At 38.3% G+C, this 24156-nt stretch overlaps 1 protein-coding gene across 6 annotated transcripts in view; it reads right to left on the bottom strand.

The window, feature by feature from the left end:
* The window catches only part of neto1l (neuropilin (NRP) and tolloid (TLL)-like 1, like), a 75571-nt gene extending 51868 nt beyond the window's left edge, over positions 1-23703 (bottom strand). For all 6 annotated transcript variants that reach the window (XM_030123702.1, XM_030123706.1, XM_030123703.1 and 3 more), the window contains exons 1-4: positions 22950-23703; positions 22119-22175; positions 21873-22007; positions 21203-21451 (exon numbers count right to left, since the gene is read on the bottom strand). In XM_030123702.1, coding sequence (XP_029979562.1) covers positions 21203-21451; positions 21873-22007; positions 22119-22175; positions 22950-22977 — 469 coding nt within the window. In that variant the 5' untranslated portion in view covers positions 22978-23703. The remainder of the gene's footprint in view (positions 1-21202; positions 21452-21872; positions 22008-22118; positions 22176-22949) is intronic.
* Between the last annotated feature and the right edge of the window lie 453 nt (positions 23704-24156).

Genomic DNA, 24156 nt, shown 5'->3' with positions numbered 1-24156 from the left:
TAATGGATTTTTATCCTTTACATTTGTTCAGTGTAAGTGTCAATGTTTTTATAATAAAAAATATAGTTCCATTTATCACTGCCAGGAAAGTACACAAAGATGCACACTACCCTGTTGACATAGTCTAGGCTCCAACAAACACACAGATGCATGATGGATTACCGTGCGTCTGCAGCTATCAGATGAGTGTATATATATATAGCGTATATGTGCTCTATTTAGTATTTCTATATGTAACCTTTGAAGTCTAATAAAAATGGGGGAAACACTCTTGATCCCAGAGAGAATAACCCCATTGGTCAGATTCACTGCAATCAAAAGGACTGTCTGTTTCTCAGTGTGTGTCAGGGGGAATTAAGACCCCTGAATGAGAAATCAAATCACACAGCATTTCCTTTTCATCTTCTTTCGAATCGATAGCATGTCATAAAGTATGTTGAAGCAGACCTTGCAGCATTCTGGCATAATGTATGGATGAGGATGAGTCAAACTGCCTCTTCATTCTTTCACACAATTTCAAATAAGTAAGAAGCTTCTTGCAACTTCAAGCTAACTCTCTAAAATGTCAGGTTTATTCACAGTCACATTGACAGCTGAGATTAGACCTTCATCAGAGTATCTGTCCTTACAATACAAATATTTCCGTCATCCAATTTAGTCAATTTAGGCTTTTCCCTGCTTGGGTGTTTGATGGATGTCCAGAGTAGTTGGCAGTGGATGGGAGATTAGGCTTTGATGTTCAGGCCCAGACTGTTAGAGTATTCAGGTTGACTTTGATAAACCCCATTAGAGTGTCGCTATCTCCCTCTCTTTCTCTCTCTTGCTCTCTCTCTCTCTCTCTCTCTCTCTCTCTCACACACACACACGCACACACACACACACACACTCTCCCCCATACTCACAAGCTATGAGCCTCAGAGGAATGAGTGTGAGGGCAAAATCACAAGGTTGCTTCGACACTGCATAAAACCGGGGTAAGTGAGTGAAGATGGGTCGGATAAATGGAAGGGGGGGGAAAGATAAATAACATCAGCATCTTCTCAACTTATAAAGCAAACAGAGTGTGATTTAATTAAGTTGAAATTAAGCGACACAGACACAGGGTTGCGTTACAAAAATTTGCATATGCAATCTCAGGTTTTAGTCACCGAAATATTGAGAGATGTATATCTCAGCATCAGCCATTCTTTCGACTGTGCAATGAAAGCAGCAGCAGGTGAACATCGGCTTAATCAGGAAAAAAAATGAATGATTCGTGAAGAAGTCCTGCGGAGGTCGGTACTCTACACGCACGCCTACGTAACGCCCCATTCACCACTTGCCACTATCTAAATTGAAAAGAGTATTTATACCAACTTAGGGATCAAAAGTTAATGGAAGCAGTCATGCATCAATTGAGTTACATAAAAATGTCCGTCGGAAAAGGGTGAGATAACTACATCCTTTTAAAAGATTTTTAATTTTCTCAAATAGGCTTTTTGTGTCTGATAGAGGGTATGTGTATAGGGGGGTGGGCGGGTGGGGGTTGCAGGGACATTACTGCGAGACTTTTAATCAGACATCAGAAGGGGTATTAATGGGGAAATGTGCTAAAAGAGAGGGATCAAATAAAGATCTCACTGCCATGTAATGAAACATTGCTCTTTGGTACGCTGGCTAATCATGCCGGCCGAGCTGCGGCACAAATTGCACAAAGCAAAAAAAAAAAAAAAAAAGTACAGGGACAGAAGCCGGAAAGTAATGATGATGGGTTTTACAATGGTAACTGGCTGTCCCTCTGTTATAATACACATAATGAAACTTTTGACATGGGGAGGAATCATTGCCTAACATGCCCTGCCCTGATGTAAACTCTTTTGTCATTCAGTGTCTAATACTTCTCTTAATCCCATCAGTTCATTGGAAGAAAATACTATCATTTCTATTGCTTCACACATCCGAACTCCAGTCAAACTGTTGCTTTGAGCTGATGAAATCCCTCTCACATTAAATGAAAGGAAAAACCCAATCCTAATCAGGATTACACCGAGAACACCCAAAAGAGATTTTAAGGCTTGTTGACAAAAAACAAGCGGTGCAAACTAGAATAGAATAGGTGCTGTCAAGTTACAGTTTACATCTGCACACACATATGCAGTAAAGACTATGAAGAAATCTAATTAAGAGTAAGTGTACTTTTGGGGGGTAAAGTAAATATCATATTGACACACATACTGTCTTCAATTAGTGATCATTTTTACATGACAAACTCACATTAAATGACAAAAGAAAAGTGTCTATGCAGGGTACACTGCCAAAAGTGTCAACAGCTGGATTTAACTAAGCAGTATAAAGTACAAATAACATAATTCCATTGGATAAATACTGTAGTGTTTTAGCTCAAACAGGTTCTCTAACTTTTTTTTTTTTTTTTAACTTGTCTTGTCCTGCATCATAACAGTAGAATGGTGGCCTGGCTGTCTTGTTGTGCTGAACAAATTTGCTTTGCCAAGGGGAACTTCATAAAGTATATAAGGCTCCCCTAGATATTCCACCATTTTTATTTTGGGTTTTGTTGAACCACATTTTGATGCCGGACCAGACAGGAAAAAACGGGGAAAAAGAGGAAAGGAAAAACAAAGGAGACAGCAAAGGGGGTGGAAGAAGAAAAGAAAAAAAAAGATGACAGAGACCCTCACACGAGAAAATATTAACAATAATAGTGCCAATAACAACAATAACAATAATGACAATTGCAATGAAACATATATATATATATATTATTTTTTTTTTATTTAAATTTTTACTTGGATTAATCACAGGGTTGCTGTGGGTTAATTTCGATTAATCACAATTAAATATAATTCATTTTTAATCTATATTAATCCTGTTTAATTTTGCATGAGCAAACAGACTCAAGAAAGAAGGGAATATATATGCACTTAACATGTTTGTCCAACGCATTACCCGACGTACTAGCAGAATCCCCAACTAATGTATGCTTTGTGTTAATGTGGTATTTTAAGATGGAAGTGCTTCGGTGATAAGAAAACTCCTTCCTGCAGAGTGTGCATAATACTTCATATCGGGCGACTGTTCCGTCTTGATTTTTTTGTCCTCATATTTCCATCCAGAGGGTCAACATGCTGTTTAGCGTCTTCCATCTTTATGGGTTGGTTCTGCTGCCTGTCACTGGATCAACTGCCCATTTACGCATGTGTGATGGTAACTCTACTTGGACAAACTGTCTGAAATGCGTCGCCGGTCATTCTGTGCTGCAGATGGATTCATTGCATACATTTTTTTATCAGATTAATCATGACGATGGATTAATCTGCATTAATGCGTTAATTTTGACAGCCCTAATAAAAACATGAACAAAACATCATAAACAACCACAGCACAAATAACACCAGCAACACAACATCAGTTGTTCGCATTAATCACCCACAACAGTGAAGTGACTGCATCAGTGCAGAGCAAAAAGAATGAGGTGCGATGAATACAACCATGCAACTGCTACCAACCCCCCCAAGGCCCAGCAGCCGACAAAAAGGACCCCAAGGCCCACCAACCAGCAGTCCCACAGAACAGGGGATCCAGCCCACCCCCCCGAGAGACAATAATGTGCCCACCTTGAAGACAGCAGAGGAGGGCCCCAACCAGAGGCCCCAAGTTCTTTGACTTTAACTGATGCAATGAGTAGCTTTTAAACAACCATCGGTTTGATACAGAGCATAAAGATTAGACTGTGTTTCAATGAAAAAAGGTCATGTGGTCTGATGAGTCCAGACTGACCCTGTTCCACAGTGATGGATGCGTCAGGGTGAGATGAGAGGACGATGAGGTGATTACCCATCATGCCTAGTGCCTAAAGTACAAGCCTGTGGGGGCAGTGTTATGATCTGGGGATGCTTCGTTTAGCAACGTTATGTTTCCAAAAAAGCTGAATGTGAATATACTGAATAACTAGGACTGAACATCAGTGGATTTGTTCCTCCCCGATGACACAGACATATCCAAAGATGACAATGCCAGGATTAATCAAGCTAAAATTATGAAAGAGTGGTTCAGGGAGCATGAGACATCATTTCCACACATGGATTGGACACCACAGAGTCCACACCTGAACCTGCTGCGATTGTTTAGGATGTGCTGAAGAAGACACTGAACGGTGGTCCAAGTCTCCCATCATCAGTACCGGACCTTGGCCAAAAATTAATGCAACTCTGGATGAAAAAAAAAGCTATGACATTGCGTACTGAAATGCTGCCATGGTGAATGCATGCTGTAATCAAAGCTAAAGGCAGTTGTTTTTGGCTTGAGTACTGTATTACAATGTAACAGTGACCTTGACATTTGGCTGCTGCTAAATTCTAAATAGTTCAGGTGAACATTTGTGTCAAAACTAAATACATTTCCACAAGATACTCCTGAAACATCATGTTCGCAAGAGTCATACAGACAGATAACCTGAAAACATACATCCTTGCCAACCTCACAGTTTGATTCAATTATGATTCATTTGATGCACAATTCTTGATGCGTCTCAGTTTATCTCATCCTGAGTACAGCCCCAGGCTCCTTTTCCATCAATTAACACAAACAGCTAGATAAATATGCATTTATCAAGTGGTTTCAAAACTCAAATAGTGCGCGTCTGCTGCATCTTTGCAATATCAGGATCTTAGTGACTCATCAAAGCACATCAACATTACAAAACAAAACAAGAAATCCTTTTCTCGTGCAAAACAAGAAGAGGATGAAGATGCACGATTTTATATGAGTATGATTATGTCGCAGTGCATCTTTGAATCAGGAATTTCCACACCTCTAATCCCTGCCATGTAAAATTCTGTAGCTTCTTTATGCTTTAACACCCACACACTTTGCTAGCTGACACATTTTCCTTCCTAACAGAGGGCAATGAAATGCACACCTTCAGTAACATCTTTAAAACCATAAGAACTCACTCAACTGTCAGCTCTGCATACCGCCTTAGTAGTAGATCATGCCTTAGCAACATCACTGCCATTAACCTTACTACTGCAGAGGGCAACAGTGTGTGGAAAATTATGGATTTCACCTTCAAATAAAGCTTTCTGGTGGATTTGGAGTTCACATCTTTAGAGGGGTTTGTGATCTGGGTTGATGGTGTGAATAAGGATGTATTCTACCTCGCCGTAACGCCCATTTCACCAAAACCACAACATGCAAGTCACACATTTCTACCTTTGACCTAGTTTACTAATCAAAGCATGTTCATACATATATGAACGTATGAGAGCCCTATGGTACTCAAAAATATATCTGAGAGCAAATGCATTATGGACAAAGACTACGGATGCTTGAGAATGCTAAATGAGAAGGAACAAAAACAACTGAGATTTATAATTATAATATTCAGCAGCTCATTCCTTTTCATACTGTTCAATAAAATACATTATCCCAGTGCATTGACTCTAATATGATATGACAACATTTTACAGTGCTTTTTACTGAGTTTTGTTTTAGCCAGGAGGACAAAACCACGGATGTTTTGACAAGTAGTGTGTCGAGAGATCCGCCGCTACGAGCTAAAAACTCACCCCAATGCTAGTGCCACCAGCAAATGAATGTTTAAGCCACAGCCAAAGCCCTCCACTCCACACACTCAATTTAAGCATTTTCACTGAGCTCTTTCTACCACAATCTAAGTTTCCACAAAGCCTCAGAGCACGCTAAAATCAATGACTCAGACTTCCCTCCTGATCACAGTCAATCTCTTCTATAAGCTACAAACACACAATGAGGTATTTTTGAGGGGTTTAAACCTAATCCCACCACCATTTTGTGCCCCCACCCCCACTTTTCTTTATTTCTCTGTCTCATGATTGACCCCGTAATTCAGTTCAAAGCCCCCTTGCATTGCTTTTGTGCTGTGCTGAAATAAATGCTGTTGCTGTGGAGATTAGTTCAATGTTGTGTGATTACAAGCGGAAAAAGGCAAAACAAAAACTCAATATGTGCGGTTGAGCTGCCTTTTTGCATATGGTTTGTGATGGAATTACTTGCTGTCTTTGGAGGCTAGAGAGTTTACATGGATTGGTCTACGGCAAATATACAACTTGGGAATCTTTACAAGGATAAGTCATTCTGCATAATAGAAAAAATGTTTTGCCCAGTTTTAATTCAACAGTTAGGCAGTAACCCACGCATACATTTTCAGCTTTTGGAACAAACAGACAGAGAGTTAGAAGGAGGCTGTCAAATATCAGCTAAATCAGAAGGTGAAGTTGGCAGACTTTTGAAATACTATGAAAGTAAGTGTTGCCCAGAGGGCGACAAAATTCTCTACCGAGCCTCACAGATTCAACCTAATCTTTTCTAATTTAAGCAAAAAGAAAATTACGTCCTTGCGGCACACAGCTATCTAGGGAGGGGATGGTGATTTCAATCTCACTTGAATTCTACATCTTACCAGAAGTGTTCCAAGAGGATTATGCCTGAATATTTAAGATTGCTGTACATGGTGAGATTGGTTATAAGTATTTTTAAGAAAAACACACACAAAAAAAAGTGCAATATTGACAAAAAGATAAATCACAGCAGTTAATATGGAGTGTGTGTGTCTCCCATGTAGATAAATTGCTGGTCCACATTACTTTACTCTTTTCTCTCTCTTGCAAATATACTTGTTTTCACTGCCAGCATACAAAACCACTAACCAACGCCTTCTTTACAAAAAACGAGAGTACAAAATGAAAAGGATTTTTTGATCTGAGGGTTCAGATGGAGCTGCTCAGTAGAGGTCCAGTGTGTATGTCTGTTTGTGCACACGGATTATAGGAGTAGCATACAGATTTGAGTAGTTTCCCCCAACTAAAATCCAGCTTGACTCCAGCCTTAGATGAGAAATGTCCTCCCCACTCAAAGAGCAGAACAGCATCGTGTTTGCATCTGCAGGAATTCACAGATGCACATAAAATAACTAATCTCTGCTACTTTCCTAGTTTACATAGAGACACTTCATTCTATGCAGCTCACTATGGGCTGATCATTGCGGGGCACTGAAACTGCAGAATGCTGATTTTCCAAAAAACAGATTCAGGCAACAGTATTGTCAGCAAAGATTTCGTATATATCATGCAAATATAAGAAGTTAGCAGAAATGCTGTTCTCTAAGCATGTCTATCCAGGATTATAAATGAATAAAAATTACATAAAAGTGCGAAATTGATGTATCATTTTTTTGTGTTTATTTGTTTGTGTGTTTGAAAACCTGAAATTTTTCTTGAAGCAATTTTATCCCAAGACAGTCAATGATATATTTTATTATTCAGTACAAATAAAAAATCATAGTGCATGCACGAAAGAAGATAAGGTGTGATAGTCTCAATTCCAGTCCTCCAGATATGAAGCCAAACAACTGTCACTATGAAAAAAATATTACGTGGTGACGTGTTTTTACAGTGCAAATTGTTTTTACTGTTTCAATGATGTCTTACAAGAAGTAAATAAATCATTTGATGTGTCTGTTAGTGGGTGTATGGGTAATTTTTTATTATGAAGAAATGTTTGTATGCATGTTAGGCACAGAGGCTTATTAGAAACCACAAGGTAAAAGCCAACTGGCATCCTTTCATAGACGATGTTCAGAAAAGCCAGTGTCAGCTCAATGAATATTCAGATAGAAGCACAGCCTTGAGGGGACATGGAGCAGCCCCAGTCTTTTATCAGTCCTCCTCGCAGCTTGGCTATAAACTATTCACAGCTATCCAAATCTTCCTCTGTATCGCTGAATTCCTCTTTCCTTTCTTCTTTCTGTCTTGTACCGTTTGCCTGGCAGATACTTTCCTGTTCCATGTCTCGCTCATATGTAGCAGTACTGGAGCCATTGTGATGTTCTTGGTCTTTCTGTGCCTCAGTTTCTCCTAGCTGTACATTTTCCTGTGCAGGGGAATAATGACCTCCAGCAGCGGTGGGTGGCCATGTGCGTCGCATTGTATAGAAGTGGTGTGATTAATCGAGCTTGCCAAATAGAAAATGAAATGCCAGTAAGGCCATGCTGTTCAGCAGGCTGTTAGTGTTTGTTTGAGAGTGAAACAGATGAACACACATGATCGACTTTCTGACTTTTCCAGGTCCTTGCTCTCAGCAATCTGCCAGAACGGCTTCAGTTGTCCAGTGGAAGAAGATGGTCTTAATTGACTTGCTGGACTCCAATGGTGTACTGTCAGTGATCTGAGAAAGGAATAAAAACGTTCTTTTGGACACCCCTGCACCTCAATAATCACAGATGGATGAGCAATTTGAGCTTTGACAACAATGAAGGATGTGAAAATGTGGAAAAAAGGTGATATAACTAACACTTCTCTAAGAACGTATTTGCCGGTTACGTTGTCATACTGACAGTTCTTTCAGCGTATGTGACTCAAGGTTCCTGAGCCAAGCAAATGCTTGACACCTACAGTGAAATGGTTTAAGATGAACTGCAAACAACTACATGGAACATCATGCAATCTGTTTCACACTTCCAGGAAACTAAATGTCACACACAGCAAACACTAAACATTTAAATTTAACCTGGTGTTTCCTGCAGGACCTGTTCAACGGTCCACAAGCTGACATTATGGATCCTTTGGGGGCAATACCAATTCTTTACAAAGACACAGGAAAACAAAAGGAGGCCGAAGAACCAGGCAGGCCTTTTTCTATAAAGTGTAGCTTGGTCTGCCATAATATTCCACAGTTATGGTTATGAATGGGCTTCATGAAATGCTACAATATATTGACATCACAGACTTCAGCATTTATCCAAACTGAGCATCACAGCCTCTCCACACCTTTTCCAAAACAATATAAACTACTGTAGCTCTACAATTTTGTGTCATTATTGTTATACTGATCATTCATCTAACTAGAATATTCGAAGAATGATGGTATGTAAGGTCTCTGAAGATTATACCTACCTTCAGACCATAAACCATTTACCATGACTCTTCTATAAGCCTGTCAACTGGTAATGATATGCATTATCCTTCTGACACAGTCCTAATAGTATATAGATGAGCACAGCTAGTATATGACTGAGGCAGCACTTGCATTTCATGAAATATACCATCAACCATTTCCAATGCAGAAATATCATATATTGTTATGGGCATAAGCTTGAATCTACAAATGTTTTATCATTTTAAAATATAAGAATTACTCAAATTCCACATCTCATAATCCCATCATGGTCTTGCCCTCCTTCATTGTTGAACATGATTGTTGACATCATTCTCCCAAAGGCAAAACAAAAGCTTGCCATTACCTATTAGATTACCCTGATGCCAAATGTAATTTAGTTTCCCTTTGGGATCAGACTTTTGCTCTTAGAGGATAAGCTAGAAACGTAGAATTCAATCCATTGCCAAAAAGGATATAAGAAAATGGGAGGAGGGATGTGTGGCTAAAACAGGACATTCATCAGTCATACTCCTATTGAGCCAGTTATTAGACTTTTTATCCCTGCATGTTAATACACTAACTCCCAAATGAAGTATCCCTATGATGAGAAGATGAAAAGAAAAGCAAAATCCATCAAGCGTGGAAAACAATCTGTTGTGCAATGTCCTTCGAAATGAGACGTACAATTGGGAGCGATGAGCAGAGAAAACTCTTTCACCTTCCAAATATGAAAAGACCTTTTCAATCAACTCTTAAGAGAATAATTCTCTAAGACATTTTAGATGGGTTGAAGCCTTAATGTGTTCAGAGATAAAACACACAGCTCAATCTCATTGCTACCTAATACAGCATAATGGAGAGAGTCAGGCTCTCAGCATGACAGCCAAGGATCCACCACGGTGATAGGCTAATGAAACAAAGAGCCCTAGGCAAGCTGTTATGCCTACAGAGGAAGGGAGTAGAGGAAAAAAAACACATTTACAACAGCCCAGCTAATTTCCAATGCCGTTCTGCGAGCAGAGACCATATGCATCATGTGTACAATGTAACACTGCGTGAATACACAATGGACTGTTCTGTAAATGTTGCAGAGAAAGGACACAGAGCTTTGAATGGGAGAGCAGCCAAGATACTGTTGCAGATCAAGGAGATCCATGCTGTAGACAAACACATAAACAAATATGCACATTCCAGTATAAGTTGCACATTTACACTCACTCGTATACACACATTCACAAGACAACTGCTCCACTCAAATCTCCAAACCGGGTCACAAACAAACCCCCAAAATTGCATGGTTTACATTACTGCAGGCTTCCAGGTACAACAGAGCAGTGCCCTGACCCCCATAGCATCTGTAGCTGAACAGCAGGCCTGGCTAACAAACTACCACTGAGGATGGAAGTAGGAGGCAGCCTGAGCCACTGATTGATCTGAAGGGTAATTGGCTAGGAGCAGCTGAAGCAGCCAAAGGGCGTAAATATCAGCCATACTGCTGGATGCTGAGTTAAGTTCCATGGGGCGATAAACTGACTAGTTGTCCTCTGAGTGAAGGCTCATTGTGTGATAAGCCAGTGAACATTCTGTGCTTAGCCTTCTCTGCTAAGCAGGAGGAAGGAAGTGAGATACAAGAACAAGGGATAAAAAACAGTCAGGTAGAGGGGATGGGGGGTGTAGGGGCAGAAGGAGAAAGACAACTCGTTCATGTTAGCATGACAATAATAATTACAAGAAGAGTAATTGCTAAATCAAGGAGCCAGAAGATAATGTTCCAGTAGAGTATTCAGATGATCATCAGATGATTTAACCGAGTTTAAATTTATCTTAATATTTGTATTTACTGTCCCATCTTTGCAGAACTACATGGATAAAATATTAAAATAACCTGCAGGAAATTGACCATATCTATGACAATTAAAGCCTGGTTTAGTAAATTACAATCATGCTTTTATAGTTCTAAATAATAAAAGTGATGCATCACACACACAAGGGTCTGTCTACCTCACCATGAATTGGAAGCAAAACACACAGAAACCATGTACTTGGCATGAGAAGAAGAAAGGCAAGGGAAGATGAAAAGGGCTAGTGTTGTGGCTGAAAAAAGGAGGGACACAGGGATGAGTGAGGATGAGCGAGAGTGTCACGGACCTCTTTCACAGCTGCAGGAGGTGTGCCTGCAATGCTAACTCGCTCTATCCATCTCGTTTTGCAAAAACAGAGGCAGTGACAAGCGATGGGCGACTTCAGCTGAGCTCAACAATAAGTGTTATTTTTGCAATGACTACATAATTTTTTTTTTAATGAAATGAGACAGGTTAGGTCAAGGGAAGAAAATTCTGCCTTACCAAAAAAATCTGTTTTTTTTTTTTTGTCTATATTACACACACTGAACTGAGTCATCTAGACAATACAAACCAATAGAGACTACTAGAATACTTCAACTGATAGAATTACTTGAGGGAAATTGCATTACACAGGAAGAGCATACCTACACTGTGAGTAATGTACACCTCAGCATTCCCCCAGTAGAGAAAATACACCCCATAACAATCAAAGAAACAGCAGGCACCTCTGAACAGCAGTGTAGGGAGCAGTAATGACAATACGTATTAGAGCAAAACATTGGGTGGATGATCTTTTTGTGATTTATGAGGAGTGACTATAAGAAAGCAGCTCATTCAGGGAAACATACTGTTCACTGAGATCATATAAGAAAAACATGTAATGCACCACAGGCAATTTCTTTCTGTGATCATATACCGTTTTTTCCCCCTTGATTCCATGTGCATCGGCCCCTTTCCTGTGTTGGGCCACAGAGAATTTAATTTGCTTCCAGTGTCTTAGGTGGTCTACTGGTGCATACCAATGTTTGACATATTTGTATTTTTCGAAGGTGCTATATTAAAGGTGAGAGAACCTCAATAAAATGAGCAGGGCAACGTCTCCATGACTTATTTTTCAGCTTGGAGGGTTTCACTTGCACAAGCTGTTTCTCATCTCAAACTTATTAAGATTTTACAGCATAAAGGCCAGTTTTATTTTATTCCTGCCAGTCATCTGTTGTTGATATTGATTAAAATGTTTCAAGAAAATGCTTTTTAGGCATTTCCAAACAGTTGCGAACTACTGTGACTGTTTACTTCATAGCATCTGTGGATATTTATTTGCACTCCTTGGGTTTCTTTTTCACTCTCTTGGAGTGAAACATATGTCAGAAATGCTCAGGTTGGCATATTCTCCGGGATTGCTTTTGCCCATAGAGAAGTGGTTCCCAACCTTTTTTGGCTCGTGACTCCATTTTGACATCACAAATTTCTGGCGACCCCAGACATTCAAAACAGAGACTTTTTTTTTTTGGCTAAAATTAATTTGTTTTTGATCATGTAATAGTTTCCTATACTATGTTGCAAATAAACATTAATTTTAGACGGCATTTAGTCTATATAATGTATATTATTATGGGCGGAGGCAGAAAAGCCAGGTGTAGATTACTGCAGAAAGTGAGAATTTTATTTTCCTTGGTCAGGATATGTACAGTCAGTCCATCTTGGATTTACAAGGCTGACAATTAATACTGAACAAACAATAACTCAAACTATGAATTATGAAAGAGCTGCAGCATCTTAAACCGACCACAATGAACATACGGCTAAAATTTACTTAGGGGGTCAAATGAGTGGCCATTTTTGTCAAAAAAAAAAAAAAAAAAAGTTGTAAGAAATGCATAGAGCTGTGTTGAAATAATGCTAATACATTTGTGCACAGACTACTGATATTATTTGACAGTGGAAGCTATATTTTCAGAAATATTGGATTTTGAATAGCACATGTAAGTGAAAACTTTTGCTGGTGGACGGACGTGGCATTTGAGAAATGCACGTGTATTTAAATTGAAATTAACAAATTCAGTACAGAACAGAATATAGCATAGAATATAAAATAATAACACTGAATAGAAAAAATAAATTAGAATACAATTCTTAAAATAGCATTAGAAAGAGCATAAATAACTGGTGGATGGACGTGACAGTGGACGGACGTGACATTACCCATGATGATCTGGTCAGCACCAGTACTTTATTAGTCATAAACTTATATACTTACTATTGCTAATTCTCCTCTTATTCATAAATGTTAGTATTGTGGATCTAAAACAATAACAGCTTAACAAAAACACAAAATCCATCATACTGATGCTCGGCAGCCATGTCATCATTTCCAGAAATTATTCCTGTGCAAAAACTAGTATCATAATTATTTATTGTATAGTTTATCATCACACTAAAGAGTAAATAACAATATAGAATTGTTATTTCTTTATAAAAATGCCTATTATTAGAAAACTGTTGATTTAAAAAGTGCCGTGTGACATTCTTAATGTATGTATTGGCGTAACATAAGCAGGATGGATCAGCACCATACTCCATATTGCAACCTGTAAAAATAAAACGTGATATGTAGTTTATAATCTTGTTAGAAAAACTGGGGAATCTAAAAGAACAGAATATTTGTTTTTCAGGTAAATTCAGTTAAAATATAACTTGGCCATTTGTGACATGAAAATATAGCATTAATTGTGATGAAATTGGACATTTTTGAGCTGAAAACATAGTTCATATGACCATCAACATGTTGCAACAGAACTGAAATCCTGTAAATTTGCATAACTTGCATTTACCAACACAAAGCTCCTTTGGGGATTCACTTATATTGATTTCTTATGCACAAAGACATAAATAAGACCTCTAAGCAAATTTTAGCCGATTTGAAAGATAAACAGTACCACAGTGCTTCAGTTTCAGCTTCACAGTTTGTCATGTCTTTTACGTATTGTGATTGTCTCTCTCAACTCACCATATATTTTTTATTAATATGTTTTTATTTTTATCAATTACTAGAAATTTCAGGCGACCCCATTTGAATTCAAGGCGACCCCACGTGGGTTCCCGACCTCGAGGTTGAAAAAGACTGCCATAGAGCAACAGACTCATTACAAAACAACATCCTAATTTCAGTGTCAGGATCTTGTTAGTTGCTGACTGTGGTTTGACCAGATTCATCATTGGTATTCCTGGCTTGTCATATTAGAGCTTCATTCACAAGTAGGGTGAATGACGCTCTAATAGGATGCAAATGAACAAAGACCAACCCTAAAATGTAAATGTCAGGTTTCGCCACTGGCAAATGACTCGAGAGACGGATTTGAACCCGGGAAGTAGCCGGAGTCTCTTTCCAGACACAGTAACAGTGCAGCCATAGTCAACTCCTTATAAGAGAGAAGAGTCGATCGCTTTGGTTCAATTTTCAATTTTCCAGTTTGAGCCCATCTAGGTTCAATCTCATGGCTCAGCCTCCTTAATGATAGGTCCATATATCCTATTCTAGTTATAATCTTAAATGTCATTTGACTCATTTCATTCCAAAAATGATTCTCAGTCCACTTAGGACCATAAGGCGCTTAGATCAATCAGTGTCCACTTTATTATACATTCATTAGACGTGGCCTGAATTCACAGACAACAAGCAGCAGTGAAAGTATATGTCACATGAGGTTGTATGGACTGACCTATTTCAGTTACAATCTTGGAAATATTAAACAATACTCCAATTAATACAACTCTTCTATCTATTTGGCATCAGTTTGAATTGATCTGACTAAAAGTATTAAAATAATCAATTTACAATTTCCAAAATACAGTTGATAACCAAATATATCATAATAGAGCAACAGAAAATTCCTCCTGAAAATATACACAGTTCCTATTTCCTTTACATCTTTTAAATTATTTACAGGTCTGCAGAGATGTATGTGATTTCTCTGAGATACTTTTACTAGAGTAGGAGAACATCACCTGCCCTAGGAAGCTGTAAATGCCCAAATCCTGCCTGAGTTTCCATCTTGAAGCATCTGCCTCTTCACCGGGTCTTGGCTCTGCAAACAGCCAGTGATCAGCGAGCAGGGAGCAAGAGGGGGAGAACTTGCAGCTTTTATTTGCTCTGGCTTTGGCTTAAGGTTGCTGAAACACCACTTAATCTACCAGTCCAGAGGGTTCTAAGGTCACATTGCCCTAGGAGTACCTCCACACATATACACACAAATACACACCCGGGTTCTTGCACGATGTAATATTCTCTTCTTGTCCATGCTGTATTCAACTGTTCCACTTACAATTTCATATTGCATATTATGGCTACAAGGCTGCTGGTCACACCATGACATTTTTTCTTGTTTTTTTTTACTTCAAAAAATAATATAACTCTAAGGAGACCACGCACTGTGCACCACAGGAAGCTTATAATTCACTAGAATTAATAAAAGCTAGATTTTAAACCAAGCCCTGGATACACCAAAATCAGCTTGTAGGCAATAGTGTAAGAACATGGTTTCAGAGGCTGGTATTATTCAAAACTAAAATATTAAAATCACTAAAATATTGTTGCGCAGCATAATAGGCAAAGTGGTGAGAGAAAATAAAACTAACCCCATGTTGTGAGCAAGTTTAAACATACAGTAAGTCCCTTTTACACAGTGTATTCAAGGCAAAAATCTTCTTAATCTCTATTCTATGTAAAGAGAATGAATATGGAATGGGTGGCATTGTTGTTCTACCTTTATGCCATGAACAGAGGTAGAAACAGACTTATACCAATGTCTGAGTAAAAGGGAAAACTGGGATTATTGGTTATAAGGATGGCAAATTGATATAGGGGTAGGTGATCTGGCCAAAAGATCATATAATGATCTTTTGAGGTAGAACCACAATGTAGGATCTGAATCAGAATTTTCCACCTCATATAAATTGCAGCCAAACTGTAGGTTTTCCTCTGGTTTTGTCTGGTTTCTGGAGGCTTAACCTGTGCTTGTGCTGTTATTATATGACCAGAAATTCTGTTTTTTGGTATCATTTTGGATTGATATTATTCCAGTACCTAGATGAAGTTAACACTAGTTGATATTTTCGCGTACATATAGTTACAGCATTTCCATGAATTACCCAGACTGTGAAAGCCTAATCTGTCCCACATGAGTTTTATAATGAATCAAACACTTTCACATCAGGGTAACTCTACAGTATCTGCATCATTCACAATCACTGCACGTCGGAGCTCAGATACCTGACCCACAGCTGATGAACTTAATACATAATTCTGCGTCATTATTTTTCAGCAGCAGCAAAACAACATGTTAAACAAACCCTGCAAGTTAATGCTGACTAAATCCGAACACTTATGTGAGAAGGTAAGTGTCAGTGTAAGCAGACTGCGATATACTGTCTAGTGTAGCAACCTGTGCAAACGACATTAATGCTACAAACCCATAGCTTAGAGCAAGGTCTGTGTGCAATGAATTCTGTCAAATATCGTCATTAAACAGGCCATTTAAAATGAACGTTAGCACGGCAGGACAATTTTACCACAGTTATTATCTTTTTATGGACACCACATGTATGATGCCTCTAAAAAGTCAAATTAAGAATATTTGCTATCTAAAATTATACTGCTCTACTTTGATGATGTGTTAGGTTTGGAACCCATCAATGAGGGATTTCAACTCCTGTCAACTCAAACCATTAGCAGCCTACAATGTTCAATTAAAATAATGAAGAAACTACTGTTCACAATGCCAGTCATGTCCATTTGTTCTTTATCCAATGAACAGGGGATGGAATGTCTTGCCATTATTGTTACCAGACATTATGCTTATATTTTAGCCTGGCCAGCCATCCAGTTTTCTCAATGTATTCAGTACTGTGAAAACAGGCTGGAACTGGTCCGGTCGCTGTGAATTATGCCCCATCTATTTTATACCTGACCAATGACAAGTCTTGGGGGCGGGTGTTTTGCAATGTGTTACACACTTCTTTTTGTCGCGAGTCAAAGTCAGTTCCAAGTCTGCAAATCTCTTTACAACTGTTGTCGGCTGTTTGATTCAAAATAAGGATTGAATTATAGATTACACCCTGTATTCTGAAGTTTCTCTAACAAAAGCATCATGTCCATCTTATCTGTGACTGGTTTACTCTGTGCCTGTTAGTCCTGCCTTCATATTTGGATTCAAGTCCCTCGATTCCAAACGGATTTCTTATTGAGAGAGGCAGATGGCTGGCCAGGGCACTTATATTTCACCTTTATATTCCTTTCACATGAAACACATACATTCGATCTACATTCACACAAGGGTCCAATCAAGTGATAACACGTGAACACATTTTGTGTTTAATAGTTTCTGTCATGTAAGCAGAGTAACTTATATGCATGTATTATACATATTTGTGTAGGTATTTATAAGCCCTTTAATATTATGTGTAACAAAATTTGGAGAGTTAAAATTTTTAGGTGAAAAATGTCAAATAACTGCTCTGTGGCACGTGGACTTGAAACAGACATCAATTTTTTAAGCTTTACACAAACATTCAAAACATGAGGTTCTCGACAGAAATTGATATCAAGTAGGACAAAACCTTTTAGATATTATGTTCAACTATGCTGAAAATAAATTTTGTAATAAAATATTAAAAAGTCTGTTTTATTGACATGAGAATGTGGTAACACGTGGACAGGTTGCCATAGTAACATGTGGACGACTCTTTACCATTGTATGCATCACCCATAATGTATCAAAAGATCATTACTTTCTGAAAGTTTCACTCAAATTTCTGAATTATAAGTAACTTGAAAATTAAAAATTGGTATTTTTGTGGTAACATGTAGACAGGGCCTTTTAAGCAACTTACAAATGTTCAAACTCATAAATATCAATAATATTCACACAATAATGAAAATCTAATCCTTCAAATTTAAATTTTCAAATTTTTTATATATAATTTTTAATGTCAAATTCAAGCTTTATAGGCATGGCTGTGGTGTAAGAAGTACAATCGATAAAATCGGTTAGAACTTTTTTTCTACAAGCGGTATTTTAACCCATAAAGACCCAAACATCCACCATCTACCAAAATCATTTACTGACATAAACTGTTTAATCCCTGTTGATCCACTAATCCATGTAAATATTTGGTGTAAAATACAGTTATTCATCTTTTCGTGGTCACCAGATATGACCCATTTGGATGTTCAGAGGCTCCGTAGTTACCATGGAAACACCGTAATCTTCTACAACATTGATTCACCAGTAAAACCCATGGAGTTGGATCAATGAAAGTGGATGGACACACTGGGTTTATGTTCATTTAATGATGTACTTTGCTGAAAAAGTCACTTTTTCTTCAGTTTCCTCTATTTTTGATATTGTAATCCTCAACTTTACTCTGAGCTTTTATTAACATTTACATGATTAGTAAATTAAATGTAGAAAAATGCCTGGTTTTCACTGAAAAAACAAAATACAGAAGATAATATCACAATAAATGGTGATAAATCACTTAGGGATAGATAAATATTGAGAAAAATTCATTTGGGAACTGACACAAACGTCACACCAGGTCCTTATGGGTTAAGAAGGATAACAGTTCCATAAAATAGAGGTCTTTACCTAAAAAATGAGCAAACATGATAAATGATGTGCGCAAATTTACTTTTTCATGTTGATGTTCACTTTGGCTTGATCGGACCCACAACTGGACTGCATTATGACATTTTTGTCTGGTGCAGTGTAAACAGGCAGAGTTAATGAGTTAATGGTACCATGGCTGGATCATGGTTTGAAAAGGGCTCCACTATTTCCTTGACTTCCTACGCCTTTTTCCTTTAGAATGACTTAACGCCTACCCTTTTGTCCTATACTGTCTTCACTTAATTGTCTGAGTTGCCTTTATATATAATCTTGATTAAGGTGCAGTACTGTGTAATGACTTCTGGGATGCACTTGCGGTAGGTCTCTGCACGTACAACAGAATGTTAAGTTGTATATCTTTGAGCTACATGTGACACCCTGGTGGAAGGTGCATCAGCAGGCATTTAAATATACTATAATGTACACTTGTGCAAATACAGGAGCAGCTTCTTATTAACCTAAATAATCTAGATGAGCTGTGTGTGTGTGTGTGTGTGTGTGATTCATCTAAGAGGTTAAGAGAAAGAGGTGGGAGGGAAGATACTGACTACAGAGTAAGGTATTCTCCTTCAGTCAGGTAGAAGTGAGTCACACATGCAGCCTGCCAGATGGACTCCACATCCTGCTACGATGCAACACAGTCTCACCAATAGTGAAATTAATTTAGTCCTGCACATATGTGCTCTCTAAAACCTCATGCAGCTGCCATTATAGTTGCAAAAAGCAGCTGACATGCATTTTACATAGGAGTGGACAATATATATGCTGCAAACATTCAATGATACAAGGAGAGCAGAGGAAGGAGGGATGTGGGTGTAATTTGTTTCCCAAATTAATTGCGCAGCACATTTCTGGGAGACCCAAGTTTATCTAATCACTGTTCTTTGTGTATCGCTGGTGGCTGTTGTTCAATGTATTTCTTCCTTCCTCTGATGCCACATATAAATTGAATGCACAACATCTGCAGACTTTAAATGCCTCGTTCAAGCTGCTCAACGTATACTGGATATTGTGAGATTCCGGTTCCTGGTTCTTCTTCTTCTTCACTGACTGCAATACTAACTGGCTGCATTAGTCATCAAGAGCATCAGGCTTCTGAAAGGACTCTGGCAGAATGTGAAGAAGAGACATAAGATTTTTTTTTTTTTTTTTTTTTATCACTCCACTCCTAAAATGATTGAGGAAGGAATAAAGGAGCTGATTCATGTCATCTCTGTTGGCACTTTTTTTTTTTTTTTCCCTCACTCATTCATGAGACGAGGCCCGTATGAATTAACGTGGTTAGCAAAGCAGCTGCAGATGTGAGGCACTACTCACACCGCCAGATTTCAGAGTATCAAGTCGAGTGAATTCAGGACTTTTATCTTCTTTAATTATGTAAATCATATGCCACAGATATTTCCTATCAGCTGAAGAGGCAGAGCTTCTTTCCTCTCAGCACATTTTCAATGAGACTCCCAAGAGATGCAAGAACAAAAAACAATTTGTAAATTGCATATTACAGGAAAAAAAAAATGTGATCTAGATTTTCACAGTGTCTCTGACTTTCAGGGTGGTAAATTACAAATTATCATTCCTGTGTAGATAGATTTTTAATATTTGCAAAATGATGTTTGTACTTGGATAGAAAATAGTGATGTTATCGCATGTTTTTTATTTTGCTAACACATTTGCAAAATAAAAAGTGCATTTCTACAGCGTAAATCAAAGCTGAGAGAGCTGTAGTTATCTGCAGAATGAGAGATTCATGCCTCAGGAGATTACACTTAGTACAACACAGCACTGAATCATGCCTGAGTTAAAGTTTGTTTTTATTCATGTGCATCTGTTTTGATAGTGATGCTCTCAGTAACTTAACTTGAAGTGTGAATACTTACATATCTATCACTAATGATTTTTTTTTAAAACTAGATTTCATTCCCTCTGACTTCATTTCTTCATCATAACTCTCTGAATATATTAAAAAAATAGCTTCTTTCATACTGAGTCCCTTAGCTCTTCATATACAGTAGCTCTTTACCTTGATGGCTTTGTCTTCAATAGCCTCGAGCCACAAGAGTGTTTTTGACATTATGTGTTAATCGTATAAACAATGACTCACTCAAGTCGACAATGGCAAAATTTCTCTGGAAGTACAGTGGATGTGGAAACAAACTGGCATACTTTATATGTCATGTGCACTGCGCTTTTCAAGCCTCAAACACACTAAACAGTTGACAGTGTTATTAAGCCCAGTCAAGTGTAGATGGCAGAATATTAAATCATGGTTATGCCCTGATTCCCTGCCATCAGTCATCATTCTGCCTGTGTAATGGGATCACAACCAAATTTGAGGCAAATTAAGAAAGCCACGGTTTTACGCCCAACCATAATTGCTACGATTGTGTTCGACAATACAGACAAAATACTTTTGCGATGCTCAGTCAGCTTCTTCCAGCTCTGTACACTGAGGAGTGATGCTGCTGAACCAAATTAAAATCTGACACTGTTTCACATCATGACAGCTATAGAGAAGAGAAATAACAGCCTACCCAGTCACAAGAGGGTCCCAGCCAATGACAGTATATAGCCAATGGAAATACTGAGTGTGCAGACAGACAATCAATAAAACTGCAAGAGGCCCCCACATGGCTGTCTTCCCTGGATGATGTTTGTTATTCATTTGGAGCATTGCTGCTCGAGCTATTGAGCATGGATATGCTTACAAAGGAAAAAAATATATATATTAATTGACAACACCAGCAAGGCAAACCACTGCAAAACAGACAAAATTACCTGCAGTAAAGTTGTAACTTGCTGAAAATCCCACCGCTTCCAGTTCACCATCTGTAACAAATTTTATCCACAGGTATCGGCCGCTACTCCTGATATCAGGCGGGTTGTGCTGACCACAGTATCGTCCGAGCATTGGGGAGAAGCCAAATGGCCCATCCCGGACCTCGATGTTGTCAAATTTACATTCCCAAGAGGACTCGATTGAATAATTCTCCTCAAAGTGTAGATCAATACACTGTCTTGGAGGAGCTGGAAGACACAATGAAAATAATTACCATCTAATGTAGCGCAGGAGTGAGGTATTAGCCATTCATTGATGAACATTCAACCTGTTTCATTATCAGCACACCCACTGGTTCAATACAGATCTCAAATCCTGACTGTTAGTCAATTCATCTGATAAACAACATAACTAATGTAGGAACTGTTGAGCTTCTATAATCAGTTCAATAACAAATCTTTATCACTGAATCAGAAATTAACTCCTAATATGAAATAATAACAGTCTCAAGTTGCCACTACCTGTCTAATAAACGAATACATCTAATCATTCACTCAGCAGTTAATGATTTCCCCCTGAGGATAACAAAAGGAATGTCTTAACAGAGAATAAAAAGCTGGATCTCCTTGGTTTTTATTGCTGCTGCTGCTGCTTAAAGCGGATATTTACCTTCAAGGATGTAAACACACTCTGTGTCTGGAGGGTATTTGTTTGGGTAATTGGGAGAAGTGAAGAGCCCTCCTTCTGGTTCCTTCACCCATGTTCCACATTGACCTGCAGGTTTTACTCCAGAATTGTTTTTCACTACAAAAAAATATATGGAGTGAAAGGAAGGTAAAAGACAGATATTAAAGCAAAGGAAGAGGACATCTGAGCAGTAAAGATGTGAGGTTGTGGTGGCGGAGATCACAGTACCTGCTGTATCCTTCTTTGTTGCCCCAGACAACCCAAGTATGAGAAGACTTGCAACAACTGTGAAGAAAATACAAACATATTTTTGAAGAAATTCACTGTCATGTACACATCCCTCTGCTCTTGTCCTGAGCTTTATTTCAGCCGAGCGAGGGCTGAGTCAGCAGAGAACACACTTTAGGTTCAGGATTGTATAGACGTCTACAGATGTACCTACCAAATGTAACCTAAAAGAGGCAAAAATGGCACAGAATACCCCCCAAAATTGTAATGAACACACCTTTTCTACAGTCAAAAAGTCCAAAACTTGCTGCTTGTATTCTGCTTATAGGCCTTTCATATCCAAACACCTATAGGCCTGTACTGTAACTTTGTGCACCACATTTTATACATATGTGTAATCTGTGGCTCTTCTGCTTTAAATCTCTTAAAAATAAAAAAAAAAAAGTACAGACTGAACTAACCAAAAGAGTTAATAATGAATAGCTGTTGAATGTCACTATCTTTGTTTTTGTATTTACCAAAAATGACAAATCTTAAAAAAAAAAAAAAACAAAAAAAAAAACATCATAAACTTACAGTGTGACCTTCAACGGTGAGTTTACAGGTTGTAGGATGCAATGTGTGCGTATCTTACCTCGTCATATTTGTTTTATCCACAGAAATCACTATTCCTTGCCTATTTGCTTATTTATCTGTTGCTCTGATATTTTGCGTCCCTCTAAACCGATTAAAGGATTACTATACTTCTTCTGCGTCAGGGTAAGACATGTTTGGGTAAGCAGTGGATGCTTTGACCAAGTATGCTTCAGCTGATGAATACGCATGTCTTACCGTGATGGAAGCTGTGTCCATGTACCATGTCTGTTCCTTTCACAAACGGCTTCAGACTCAACTAATTCCATTTAGATTTAGGAATACTTGGAGAGAAAAAAAAAAAGATTGAGAGTTTCTGAAGATTCACAACGGAAAAGTGCTCATACCATACAATCTTTTTGCTGGAAAAGAAAATGTAAAAGCAAATTTACTCCTGGGAAAAACAATTAAAAAAAAAAAAAAAAAGGAATCCTTGCTGATATTTCACAACAACTAATCACCAGTTTCATATAAAACCAAAAACAGTTCTAAACACTCGCCCGATTTCCATCCAAACGTTTCTAATACCCTTTGGTGCTTTTGATGCACTGAAAGGATTAATAGTCCCGTCATCAGCCCTTCTCTAATCGCTCCACCTTTGCGATCTTCTTTTGGAAAATATCATGGACAGCCTTTTTTTTGTCCTCTTTGGTCCCTTTATCAGGAGAGGGGGTCCTTTAGAAGCATGTAGAACCGCGCAACACTCATCTCTGCAGCGTTATCTTTACTCTTGCGCGGTGCGTAAAATCCCCCGGTTTGGCAAATAAGAGGAAAAAAAATTAAGTTGACGTTCTTTTGGGTTTCATTTGTCGTATTTTTTTGTTTCTCAAAAGCTGTCAGTGTTCTTAGTGTTCCCTGTTCTCTGTCTTGGCTTCTATTAACTGGAGAGTCCCTGCAGCCAGTAGGAGTTAATGTATGATCTCCCCCCTCCTTCCGTTCCATTCAGCACTACAGCCGTCCAATGCGCCACAATCCTCACGTACTTTTGATGCACGTATTAAAAACTTCTCCCGGAAACGACTTCATCCACGCACACGAATCAGCATCAGAATACAGAAGGGAGGGCTAATGTGTATGTGTGTGTGTGTGTGTGTGTGTTTCAACAGTAAGTACGCGCTGCAGAATTCATTTCTACTCGTGCATCCACCGCGCAACGAAAAACGGAAAAGTAAGCAGAAAAAAAATAAGGCAATGAGATATGAAATGAAATAAACAAACAAAAGCCGGTATCAACTCGAAGACTGAGCTCTGTCAGCATGATCAAACATGGAAAACTTGCTCAAATTATTCTGAAAAGATTGTTATGCAAAAAAAAAAAAAAAAAAAAAAAAAAAAACAACTGGGCGCATCCAAGCATGTCTTTGGTAATCTATTACATTTACGCATAGAAAATGACCTACAGTAG

This window comes from Sphaeramia orbicularis, chromosome 20 (assembly GCF_902148855.1).
Source record: "Sphaeramia orbicularis chromosome 20, fSphaOr1.1, whole genome shotgun sequence".
Lineage (NCBI taxonomy): Eukaryota > Metazoa > Chordata > Actinopteri > Kurtiformes > Apogonidae > Sphaeramia > Sphaeramia orbicularis.
The sequence above is the reverse complement of the archived record's forward strand: the minus strand, read 5'-3'. Positions and strand labels throughout refer to the sequence as shown.